The 12,412-nt window shown below is 38.9% G+C and overlaps 1 protein-coding gene across 3 annotated transcripts in view; it reads left to right on the top strand.

Moving 5' to 3' along the window:
• Nucleotides 1-12,412, top strand: part of LOC115800592 (dehydrogenase/reductase SDR family member on chromosome X) — a 55,588-nt gene that overhangs the window by 26,508 nt on the left and 16,668 nt on the right. For all 3 annotated transcript variants that reach the window (XM_030758051.1, XM_030758052.1, XM_030758049.1), the window contains one exon: nucleotides 4,022-4,090. In XM_030758051.1, the coding sequence (XP_030613911.1) occupies nucleotides 4,022-4,090 (69 nt within the window). The remainder of the gene's footprint in view (nucleotides 1-4,021; nucleotides 4,091-12,412) is intronic.

The raw sequence follows: 12,412 nt of genomic DNA, 5'->3' as shown, positions 1-12,412 counted from the left end.
ATTTAAATAGGATGGTTTTCAACATTTTGTCTCTATATTTGGGTTTGAGTTCATCTCAGTCTTCCAAAATTGGTCATATATCATGAACTTACCTATATCAGGTGCAGAAGCTATACACATTCGAGATGCCTTGCACAGAACAGCAACATATTTTTCGTGAGACTGACTTCCAAGGGTGAGATTACATTTACCATTCCATCCACGAGTTTCAAAACTTTGAAGAAAACTCTGCTTTATTCATTCAGAGTGTATACCGCAAAGTCAATGTCAGAGTATCCTTGGAGACAGTTCGAGCAGAACATAAATTAGATCTGAGCACCATGTGTGTGGGATTACACTCACAAAATCAATCATACAAGAACTTAGTTAAGTGTCTGTTGTAGTCCCAGACAGTCCTATGTGTATTGAAGCTGATTCTGCAGCTGATGACTCTGAGTGTATCTCCATTTCAAATATACCAACTTTTTGAGATAATTCACGAAGAGAGAGTATTTATGGTAAAGTGGATCTCTCTCTGGTAATGGAGTAGATGCATATTTCAGGTGGAGTGGTAGCATAGTATTTGTATGAGGACAGTTAATGGCTTGAAGCTTTGAACTGTCAAACACCAGAGTTGGATAATAATGAGCATGCACTTGTGCTTAAAATACATTTCACTAGGTTTTGGATTAAAATGATCCGGTCAAGAGATTTTTTAAGATAAGATAATATAATTCAAATTAATCTTTGCCATGGAATGAAGATTTTGCTTCTTGGAAAGATTTTTATTATTTTTCATAGATTGGGATGGGGGCTAAAACAGACAACTAGAATGAAATAGTTAATAGAATAACTTAATAATACACTCCTCAATAAAGTTAAAAGAACATTTTTTAATCAGTATAGCATCAAGTCATTTAAACCTTTGGGATATTGAGCTGGACAGTTAAGTAGCAGAGGGGTTGTTAATCAGTTTCAGCTGCTTTAAATTAACAGCAGGTTCACAAGAGGGGCGAACGAGACAATCCCCAAAACAGGAATGGTTTTACAGGTGGAGGCCACTGACATTTTTCCCTCCTCATTTTTTCTGTTTTTTTCACTAGCTTTGCATTTGGCTAGGGTTGGGGTCACGGCTGCTAGCATGAGGCGATACCTGGATGCTACAGAGGTTGCAAAGTTAGCCCAACTCCTCCAGGATGGCACATCAATACATGCCATTGCCAGGTTTTTAATGTCTCTCATTAGGTCTCCAGGAGACAGGCAGTTACTCTAGGAGAGCTGGGCAGGGCTGTAGAAGGTCCTTAACCCATCAGCAGGATTGGTATGTGCTCCTTTGTGTAAGGAGGAATAGGGTGAGTACTGCCAGAGCCCTACAAAATGACCTCCAGCGGGCTATTGTTGTGAATGTCTCTGACCGAATAATCAGAAACACATTTCACAAGTTGTTAGCCAATGGGCTTAGCCAAGATAATTCTCCACAGTATGACTGAGATTTACAAAATGGACTATATGGTTTTTTATTCAATTTGACCCAAAATGAGTGAGTGAGACATACACTCAGTAGAAAAGCGTTTCCAGGGGTCATGTCAGAAAGCTGTTTTTCCATAGAGTTTTCCATTGACTTGACTTTTCAGACCTGGAATCTATGTCCATCTTTTATAATGTCTATGGAAAAAGCATAATAATTCCCCCTTAACAGGCTTGATATTTATATTGAACTACAGCTATCAGTATATGTTTGACTTGTAATCTGTGTCTTGCTCAGTTTTTTCTATTAGTTGATTTGCAGCAAGATTATTTTTGTGAATTAATTAGGTTACTTTTTCCAACACCCATCCCAAAATATTTAGTAGGGAAACTATCTCCTTGGGGCACATCTTTTAATCAGTAGCTATTTTAAAGAAGAGCTTTGTCCAGAAGCAGTTGTGCAGAGATGTGTATTTAATGATATGCAGTGTTCCTAGTGAGTGTTGGCAAATGGGCAGAGAAGCCTGCTAGAGGGCCACTAGTGTGTTTTTAAAAAAAATCTATTTGTGTGAGATAGGGTGTTCCTGTCCTGAATGTGAGTGTTTGTGTGACCCATGTGGCACGTCACTCAGACAACCTGCATCCTTCAGCCCTGCCTGAACAGCAGTACATCAGGGTAAATGATGCTGTGCCCTTGAAAAGGCCTGTGTGATAATCCAAGATAAGTGCATCTGTGTGTGTGTGAACAGAGCGGAAATGAGTGTGTGCAAATAGGCTATTTGTGTGTGTGTGTGTGTGTGTGTGTGTGTGTGTGTGTGTGTGTGTGTGTGTGTGTGTGTGTGTGTGTGTGTGTGTGTGTCTAGTCAAGCAGCTTGTATGTCAATATGCAGAAAGTCCTGACATTTGACAAATGGAAACCAGTGTATGTTCACAATGTTTTGGTGATCAGTATTTTGTCAATTGTCTAATCAATTAAGCGACTAATTGTCAGCACTAATTTGTTTGCAGTGAGAAAATAGTTTTAGTCTTTGAGTCTGTCAGACCCTGTGTGCATGCAACTAAATGTGCGTTGGAATAATTTTCTTTTTTTTTCAATGTTGAATCAGTAAATTATATCAGCTTCATTTCTGTCTCATCTTGTTTACGCTTTGTAATTTTTTTATGTCTTAACAAAGAGAAGAGGTTCAATTATGTACATATGTCCTCAAACAAGTCTGTCCTGAGTCGCAGTCTGCATTTTTCTTAAGAGCGTTTACTTGTGTTAAACATATCTTGTGTACTACATCTAATGTTAGTAACGTAGTCACCTTTTTAACAGTGTATATTGAATCAAAGTGAATGACCGGAGATTACGTTCCTTAATTATCCCTACATTTGGCAGAGGGAGTGTGTTAAATTATTTTTATGAAAGGGCTGTTAAACCCACTTGCTCTTGTTGCACTGTGAAAGGAAAATGATTTTATAGACTGCTCTGATAGGAGAATATTAGGCTTTTCACTGCTTAAAAATGGTCTTGCTCACTGTGAGAACTAGTTTATTAAAATGGTATTGTCCATACGGGGATAATATATTTATTACAATGATCTTAGAAGGCAGCACATGACATGCATCTCTGTCTCGATCTCTCTCTCTCTCTGTGCATATTTTGTCTTGTACTGCTGGAGCATGTAAATTCATCTGAACAATGTATGCGATATGGAAATAAAATAGAAATTGTGGATCTGTGTGTTAAACTAAAGGGCCTTGTGTTCATGAATTTATGAAGTGGAAACTGTGACTGAGAACTGGTGTTGTAGATGTCATTGCCATGTCATGCCATTTTCAGTTGCCACCGAGCACTGCATGAATGTTATTGTCCCCGCCAAGTAGAACAAATCTATCAGGATTATATACAGTGCTTAACAAATTTATTAGACTGCCTGTCATAAAAGCAAAAAACACAAATATTTTAGAAATCTGTCAAACTTGTTTAAAACTCAAAATTATATTGTTATTTATTAGCCAAATAACAAACTGAATTCATGTTTTTATACCCAAATTTGAGCCAGCATGCTGGACTAATCAAGCACCCCACTTTCCTGTCTGTCTATGCTCTCTCGATCCAGTGAAGGTGCACAACAGAACCCCTGAAAAACAGTGAAATCCTAGTTACCAAAACTTATTAAACAATACTGAAGAATTTTCTTTAACTTTGGCTCAAACCTCTTTGGTGTGGGCTCTTGATATCTTGTTTGAAGTTAGCTGCTAGCTCATAGCTAATCATACTTTCATAGTATTGTGCATTTTTAACAGGGTTGCATTTAAACTCTTCACTGAAACAGTCAAAGCTTTTAATCAGAATTCTTGTTAGCGTTTGTAATTCCTGAAGGGCTAAATGGTTGCAATAAGTGTTCTTTCATTCAGAGAATATTTCTTGGAAATGTGTTTTTATAAGATGAAAGAATGCAAGACTGACAAGAAAAGAAAACCTGTATTATTTAAAAAAAAAAAAAAAGCCTCCAAGGGCTCGTCAGATATTGTATTCATGTGTGTGTGTGTGTGTGTTTGTGTGTTTCCTTGTTTCCTTCTCTTTGAGGTGGGAGAGATGAGCAGGAGGGTCTTGCAGCTGTCAGACGGATCTGTGAACACTACAAAGAGGCCAAAGGTAACATTGCAAACACTAAACACATGCACACCCAGACAGACACACACACATGTGTATGCACAAGGATAGTTGTTTTAGTAAGCCACTGTTTGAAGATAAAGGGAAGAGCTGCAGTAGTCTGTCCCTTAGGCTTTTTTCCAGTCTTTACAAAGCATACGCACACAATTTCACCCTTGCAGGTAAATATGAACACACATAGCCACAAACTGGGCTTCTGTACTTTATATACAATGTCAGGAGTGTTGTTGATGCACTATAATGAAGAGGAGGGCACAAATGATGAAAAAGGATGGGGAGATAATAAATACCACACCATTAACTATACCTGCTTTTTACTTTAATAAAATAGGAAAAAGGATGAGGAGATGGAAAAAGAAAAAAAGCACAGATGTGTTGAAGAAAATGGGAAGAGACAAATGATAGTAGAGATTTATCACTCCATTGACAACAGCTTACAGGGTTCTTTTAAACTCCCATGTTGAGAAATTGATTCGGCTGACCTTCATATCACTATAAATTCCACTATAGTGTCGTGACTAAGAAGACTGTACCAAATAGCCTTGAGATTTTAGCACCTTGTAAGGTGTGTCACTTGCTGTTTTATTGAAGAGGTGTTCTGGGATTGGTACTCTTGCAAAATAAGGTTTTAGTGGCTGGCAATAATAATGGAGCATGCTAGAACTATGTATTTTTCCCTTTATATCTACAGTTTTGTTGATTTTCTGTATTTTGCTTAATGAAAAAAAAACTTATGAAAAAATCAAAGCCAACAATGTAGTGATCTTACTTGTGAATGTATCCAGAATCTGTGTGAGACTGCCACATTTGTTCAGAGCTATTAAAAACACTTCAGGTGAAGCTACACCATCGCACTGTTTAAGATGTTTCTTCAGTTTGAAAAATACAGACACTGTTGGTTACATTCGAATACAAATGCACAGCACCGACTAATAATTATACAGGGTGTATCAAAATTATCATCTGATTTCAAAAGGCTATATTTGTTAAAGTAATGGACATAGAAGCATGCAGTAAATTTTAAAATACTTTGCTGAATATAAAGTTTTACATACAAAATGTTCAGTGCTCACAAGTCCTCGATATGTCCCCCTCCAGATGCACGCCACATGTCCATATGATAGTCAACCTCATCCCATCTTTGCAAGCATGTCTGGAGTCACTGCAGCCATTGCTGTTGTTATGCGGTTTTGCAGTTCATCCACAGGAAGGGGAGGCACATAAACAGAGTTGAGTCCCCTCTTTCTGAAAGTACGTGTTTCGATCGTTACCAGTGAATGGCTGCGGAATTAAAGCACTTAGAAATCTGATTTTTCTCTTTGATGCACCCAGTATTGTATGTTAAAATTTTTCACAGTTTTTCCAGTAACTGAGGATTGCTGATACATTCACTGTTACGTACTGCACTCATTGTGAGTTTTAGGCTAGGAGGACGTCGAGGTAGCAGAAAGAAAAGCAGTATGCTGTTTGTGCTCCGAACTAGAATGCCTAGAATGTCCGCAAGCGACCGGCCATCTGAAATCACTTCCAGTGTGTATGCAGCTTAACATTGTTTGTTTATTTGAATAGATGTCTTTGTTGTCAAATTCCAATGTCTAAAACACTGATCATTAGGTATAATGTTATAAATTGTCATTCGCGACTATATAATGTACTGTACTGTATTAAAGATAGTGCTTCCACTTGGGAGGATCTGGGTTATCTTGCTTGGCCTTGCAGTGAAGAGCAGCAGAAGGCTGGTCCACTGGGTCCCTGCTTGTGTGTAAGTGGCTGTCAGGTACAGAGACAGCGGCCATGTAGCCGGTGTCATTGAAGTCGATTTCCTGGGACGGAGCCATAGTGGAATTGATTACTTCTTTTGTAATTGGCAGGCACTGAAGCATAGGGGACAAGGGGGTGTCTGTAGCCAGATGCTTATGCACTGAATGAGAATATGTGTGTGTGTGTGTGTGTGTGTGTGTGTGTGTGTGTGTGTGTGTGTGTGTGTGTGTGAGAGAGAGAGAGAGAGTATTTGAATGAGACAGTAATGGATTCTCATTAGTATGTGAGGCAGGAGCTTTAAACATCTCTGTCCAAACGCCCTTTGGCATCCTTCCCAGTGTGTGTACATTTGTCTGTTATGAGAAATGGAAGACAGCTCATAATACATAGGCTGTGGAGGTGATTCTATAACTGGGGACTTGGCTAGACAAGTAGAGTTCCCTTAGGGTGTTTCAGGATGTCACAAGTGATAAAGTGTTTTATTTCACTACATAGTATCTCAATGTACAGTACTGTACAAAAGTCTTGAGCCACCTTCATTTCTTTATATTTTGTTTCCAAGGAGCCAGACTTTGGTGTTAATTTTTTAAACTGGTCTTGAGCAATAGTTCTCCAGGCTTTCTGACACTGGCTGCTTTTTCTCTCACTTTCTGTCCAGTCCTTGTACCTGACAATTTTCAGGGGAATGTTTTTTTTTTTCCTGTTAAAGCCAATTAAAATACTGACTTATTGACCATTCAAGCATTAAAAAGTGGCCTAATTCATGGGATGAACCACCAGTATGCCTACACATAACAGACAACTTAGCAGTGGTGATCAGTCTTTTTCATGCCATGTACCTCTTATAGGAGTAAAATTTCTGTTGCACAATAAACAGCTTAAATTATTGTAAACTATTAGAGAACACATTCTGGTTGGTAATCCATTTTTAAAAACATTTTAACTGAAGAAACATGTTTCCATAAATGGCAATACATTACAGGTCAGTACAGTATCTGTCCATCTATTTTCTACCACTTTCTGGGTCCAGATTGTGAGGGGAGCAGTCTAAGCAGAGATGTCCAGGCCTTTCTCTCCTCGGCCACTGCCTCCCTCTCTTCGGGGGGACACTGAAACATTCCAGTTCTGTTTGAAAGACATAATCTCCCAGGTGTGTCCTGGCTCTGCTCCAAAGTCTCTTCCTGGTTAGATACACCCAAAACACCTCGCCTAGGAGGCACCCAGAGGCGTCCTGGCCAAATGCCCAAACCACCTCAATGGGCTTCTTTCAATGCAAAGGAGCACTGGCTCTACTCTAAGCCCCTCCTGCATGACTGAGCTTCTCACCCTCCCTCAAAAGGGAGAGCCCAGATCACTTCAGAGGAAGCTAATTTTTGCTGCTTGTATCTGCAGTCTCATTCATTTGGTTACTACCCACAGTTGGTGGCCATAAGTGAGGGTGGGAAGGTACTAGATCAACCAGTAAATCACAACAGACCGATCAGCAAATTGTCTGTAAAAAGCAAACGTGATCCGAAGACTACTGAAAAATGAACGTTTTGGTGGCATGTAGAAATCTGCCCATCAACAAGTATGACTTATTGCCAGCAATGCAGACCAGGCTCTGACTATAAGGGATTGTAACAATGGACCTGATACTCCATACTTCAGAAGAACCCACCCGAGGACAGCCTGAGGGATGTGGTTAAATGCTTTCAAGTTTACAAAACACTTGTATAGTGGCTTGGCAAATTCCCACACACCCTCAAGTATACTTAAGAGGTTAAAGAGCTGGTCCAGTGTCCATGACCAGGACGAAAACGGCATTGTTCTTCTCAGTACAGTTTATGTATTATTAACTATCTGCTCTTTTGAAAGGCGTTGCATAGCCTTAGGACCCTGTATTTCACTATTCAGTGAGGTTATTCAAATGTTTGTAAACTGTGGGTTTTTAACATTTGGGTGTATGTACACACATTTACATTCACTTGATTTGAATGCATTTTTATATGTAATGTGCAAAGGTGCATTTGGTCTATTTGGAGTCATGTAGCAGTATGTTGTGTGTTCTAAAAAGGGTAACGTCCCTAGAAAACCTCTTGTAAAATCCTGTGGAAATATGCTAATGATTTTGGACTGCACCTGGGCGCTAGACAATGAAGCTTAGAGCGTTTTACTTTAAATTATGAACATGCACACACACACACTAAAAGATGCAGGGTATTTCTGTATTTTGCCACAGGCAGCGCTGTCTGTCCACTAACTTTAGTCACGGTGCACTTGAAAGTAACACTTTGCGCCTCAAACCAAAGGCCTAGATTAACAGTGTGAAGCAAGGGAACCTGTGTGTGTTCATGTGTGTCTGGTTAACACACATTCAAATTTCTTTCAGCTTAGGTAACACAGCTGCTCCGGTCTTACAAAAAAACATTGTTGTTTTACCTAAGCTCTTTAACGCTAAACAGAATTTAAGCGCAATGGGATGTGCATAAAAGACTGACCTCGTTAGAGCGTTTTTGTACCTCAGTGACGTCTGCATGTTTATAAGCACGATATTGTCCACATTTGTGAAAAGGAAATAGTTTTGAAAACTGCATCCGTGTTGGGGTTTATTTGTGTTACTGCTGTAATTTATTCTTTATTCTTTTTTGTGTGTGAGACTGTCTCACAGTATCCACAGAGTCAGATTTGTAGCTGCCTTGAAAAGCAACATCCCATTAATGCTGCACGCTGGAGCTGACTGGGGCACCAGCCAGCATCCTCTCGCCTACATAAACTGAGTAAAAACGTCTGTGAAGGAGCTAAGACTGGCAGACTGCCCAGTCCTGATATTCTTGGATTTCACTTTGTTGTTTATCAGACAATATAAAGTCAAACTATTTATATTTCTCTGCCTGGGTCCCATAAGAGGTGCCTTTCAGAGGAGATGGTTCATTTATCCTTTTAGTCAGAAAATATTGTTGACAGGTAGTGCCAATAGGTGAGAAACTCTAGTATTCAGGGCAATTTGTGACGTGATACTGTGGTATATTAAGAGCAAAACATTGTTAAATAAATAATGAAATAAATTTGAGATTGCAATTCAAAATCAATCCTTTCATGCCAAGGTATTTACTGTCACCTTTAAAGCATTGAGTAATGGAAGATCTCTGGCCTGTTGGGAAGCAGAAGAGAAATTTAATGTGTTTGCCACTGATGCATTTTAATATCAGATTTAGGTGTAATCCAGCTTAATCAAATCTACTGTAGTCAAAATCAGGACACAAGATGCATGTTAAAGCCAGGTGAAAAGGGAGGATTTGGGGTAAGAGAAGCAGGCAGTCCTGACATAATTTTTTTTTTCATGTGTTGCTCTTTTAGAATTGTTTTGGCAAGAAACTGAATAACACAAATGAAGAATATGCTGCAGAATGGAGGCAAAGATGTCTTCTCTGATACTGCGAGTTGGGCATTAGCTGACTTGCGTATTAATTACCTGCTGTTCATCATGATGTAGACTGGAATGAGTGTTTCAAGGATGGTCTGGGGATGAGAGATCCAGTCAAAGAAGAACCCATGATAGATTAGAAAATTTTATTACAAATAAATAGCCATACAAAGCACTTGAGAGTTGGTTGTAAATTTAGAAAGATATAATGTAATTGTAGACAGAACATACAGTACCAGTCAAAAGTTTGGACACACCTCCTAATTCAGTGGTTTTTCATTATTTAAAAATTATCTGCATTGTAGATTAATACTAAAGTCATCCAAACTATGAAGAAATACATATGGAATTATTTAGTAAACAAAAAAGTGTTAAACAAACTTGAATATGTTTTATATTTTAGATTCCTCAAAGTAGGCACCTCTTGCTTAGATGACAGCTTTCCACATCTTGCCATTTTCTCAGTCAGCTTTATGAGTTAGTCAGGTAACAGCTGTGCCTTGTAAAGAGTTAATTTCTTGAATTTCTCTTAATGTGTTTGAGACCATCAATTGTGTTGTGAAGAGGTAGAGTTGGTGTACAGTGAATAGCCCTATTTGAGTAATGTACTAATCTAGATTATGGCAAGAACTACTCAACTAAGTAAAGAAAAACGACAGTCCATCATTACTTTAAGAAATGAAGGACAGCCAATCCGAAAAAAAATTTCAAGAACTTTGAAAGTATCCACATGTGCAGTCGCAAAGACCATCAAACGTTATGATGACACTGGCTCTCATCTTGACCAACCCAGAAAAGGAAGACCAAGAGTCTGCTGCACAGGATAAGTTCATTAGAGGTACCAGCCTCAGAAACCACAAGCTAACAGCATCTCAGATAAGAGCCCACCTAAATGCTTAACAGAGTTCAAGTAGCACACCCATCTCAACATCAACTGTTCAGAGAAGACTGCACGAATCTGGACTTTATGGTCGAATTGCTGCAAAGAAGCCACTTCTAAGGAAGAAAAACAAGAGGAGGAGAATGACTTGGGCCAAGGAACACAAGGATTGGACATTAGACGGGTGGAAATCTGTCCTTTGGTTTGATGAGTCCAAATTTGAGATTTTTGGTTTCAAACACCATGTCTACGTAAGATGCAGAAAAGGTGGGCGGATGGTTCCTACATGTGTGGTTCCCACTGTGAAGCATGGAGGAGGAAGTGTGATGGTATGGGGGTGCTTTGCTAGTGACGCTGTTGGTGATTTATTCAAAATCCAAGGCACACTTAACCAGCATGGCTCCCACAGCATTCTGCAGCGACATGGCATCCCATTTGGTTTGCGCTTAGTGGGACCATCATTTGTTTTTCAACAGGACAATGACCCCAAACACACCTCCAGGCTTTGTAAGGGCTATTTGACCAAGAAAGAGGGTGATAGAGTGTTGCGTCAGATGACCTGGCCTTCACAATCACCTGATCTAAATCCAACTGAGATGGTTTGGGATGAGTTGGACTGCAGAGTGAAGGCAAAGCAGCCAACAAGTGCTCAGCACCTCTGGGAACTCCTTCAAGATGGCTGGAAAACCATTTCAGGTGATCACCTCATGAAGATGATAGAGAGAATGCCAAGAGTGAGCAAAGCTGTAATCAAAGCAAGAGGTGCCAACTTTGAAGAATCTAAAACATATTTTGGTTTGTTTAACATTTTAAAGTTCACTACATGATTCCTTATGTGTTCCTTCATAGTCTGGATGACTTCAGTATTAATTTGCAGCGTAGGAAAAAAAAAAATTAATGAGAAGGTGTGTCCAAACTTTTGACTGGTACTGTATATGTGCAGTTACATTTTGAGGAGGACAGCATCGTTTTGCCAGAAAATGGGATCCAGAACCCCTGTGTCCACAATTTTCTCGGTTGATATGACAGTGCAATTAAGCAGACTGTCTTGACTAGCTTTGCAGCAGAGCATGTAAGAATGAAATTTGAATGGGCATTTCCATTGCATGCCTAGCCTACATATTCTAATTACAGTTGGGCCAAGCTAGTTCAAACAGGATTAATTAGAGAGAAATCACTTATTGGTCTACACGTTTTCTGAGTTTGGCGCAGCCTGCCTAATATTGTTCATATAGAATAAAAGCATAAGATGGTCCAATTCACTCACTAAATTTTTATCCCCCTTCCTATATTTACATATATTAAACTGAACAACTTTTCATTAATTAATGATTAATTAATTAAAAGCTGCTCAAGCTGTTAAAAGAGCCAGAGATTAACTAATTAATCTCTTTATCATTGCAGGGTCTTTACCTTACAATATAAACATCTTGAGGTGACTGTTGTGATTCGGCACTATATAAATAAAACTGAATTGAATTAAAGAAACTTTTCAATGGCTTTTTTGTTATTTGAAACAATAGTGCACATGCTTTAAAATCTAATGAATTACGTGTTTTATGTTTTGATTTTTTGTTTTTTATTAGTGTCTTAAAATATGCTGTATTAGTTTTAGGTATAAAATTTCTGAGATTCTCTGTATACTGACATCACAGGCTGCAGTCTACATTAACCACAAGCCCCATGAAGATAGTGCTTCCTTCAGCACTTTGCAATTACTGCCGACACTCCAGAGAACAAGGATCTTTTGTCTCAATTTTTTGTGTTGCTGATATAATTTTATGCTAATGGTAAACTAGTGTTACAGGCCCAACCTTCACTTTTTTGAAAGCAGCTGTAATGAAACAAATTTACCTGTGGATTAATAGAGTATTTCTGATTCTGTTTTTAGGGATTTAGCCTGTTGTTAAGGGTGAAAGCTGGGAGGTGGCTGGTATGCCATATTGAAATCCTGTAGTACTGATATTTTTGACTGATGGAAACAACTGACATTAACCTACATTTTGTGGGGGCCACCTGTTCTCCTCAGAAACATGTAGGTCAGTCATATACCTTATTTTCAGTTCTATTTGGGGCCATTATGTGCAACATTTTTTGGTCTGTCTGTTTGTTCACTGATGTTACCATTATAGTGAAAGGAGGTAAACCCATGCTTTCAATTTCCCTTTAATTGTGTAGCGCCATGATATTGTTGCTCCCCACATCACCCCCAGACCTTATTGTGGGGATGTAACGATTACTCTCATCATAAAATAAA

The sequence above is a fragment of the Archocentrus centrarchus genome, chromosome 21 (assembly GCF_007364275.1).
Source record: "Archocentrus centrarchus isolate MPI-CPG fArcCen1 chromosome 21, fArcCen1, whole genome shotgun sequence".
Classification (NCBI taxonomy): Eukaryota; Metazoa; Chordata; class Actinopteri; order Cichliformes; family Cichlidae; genus Archocentrus; species Archocentrus centrarchus.
This window is presented reverse-complemented; position numbering and strand designations above follow the sequence as displayed.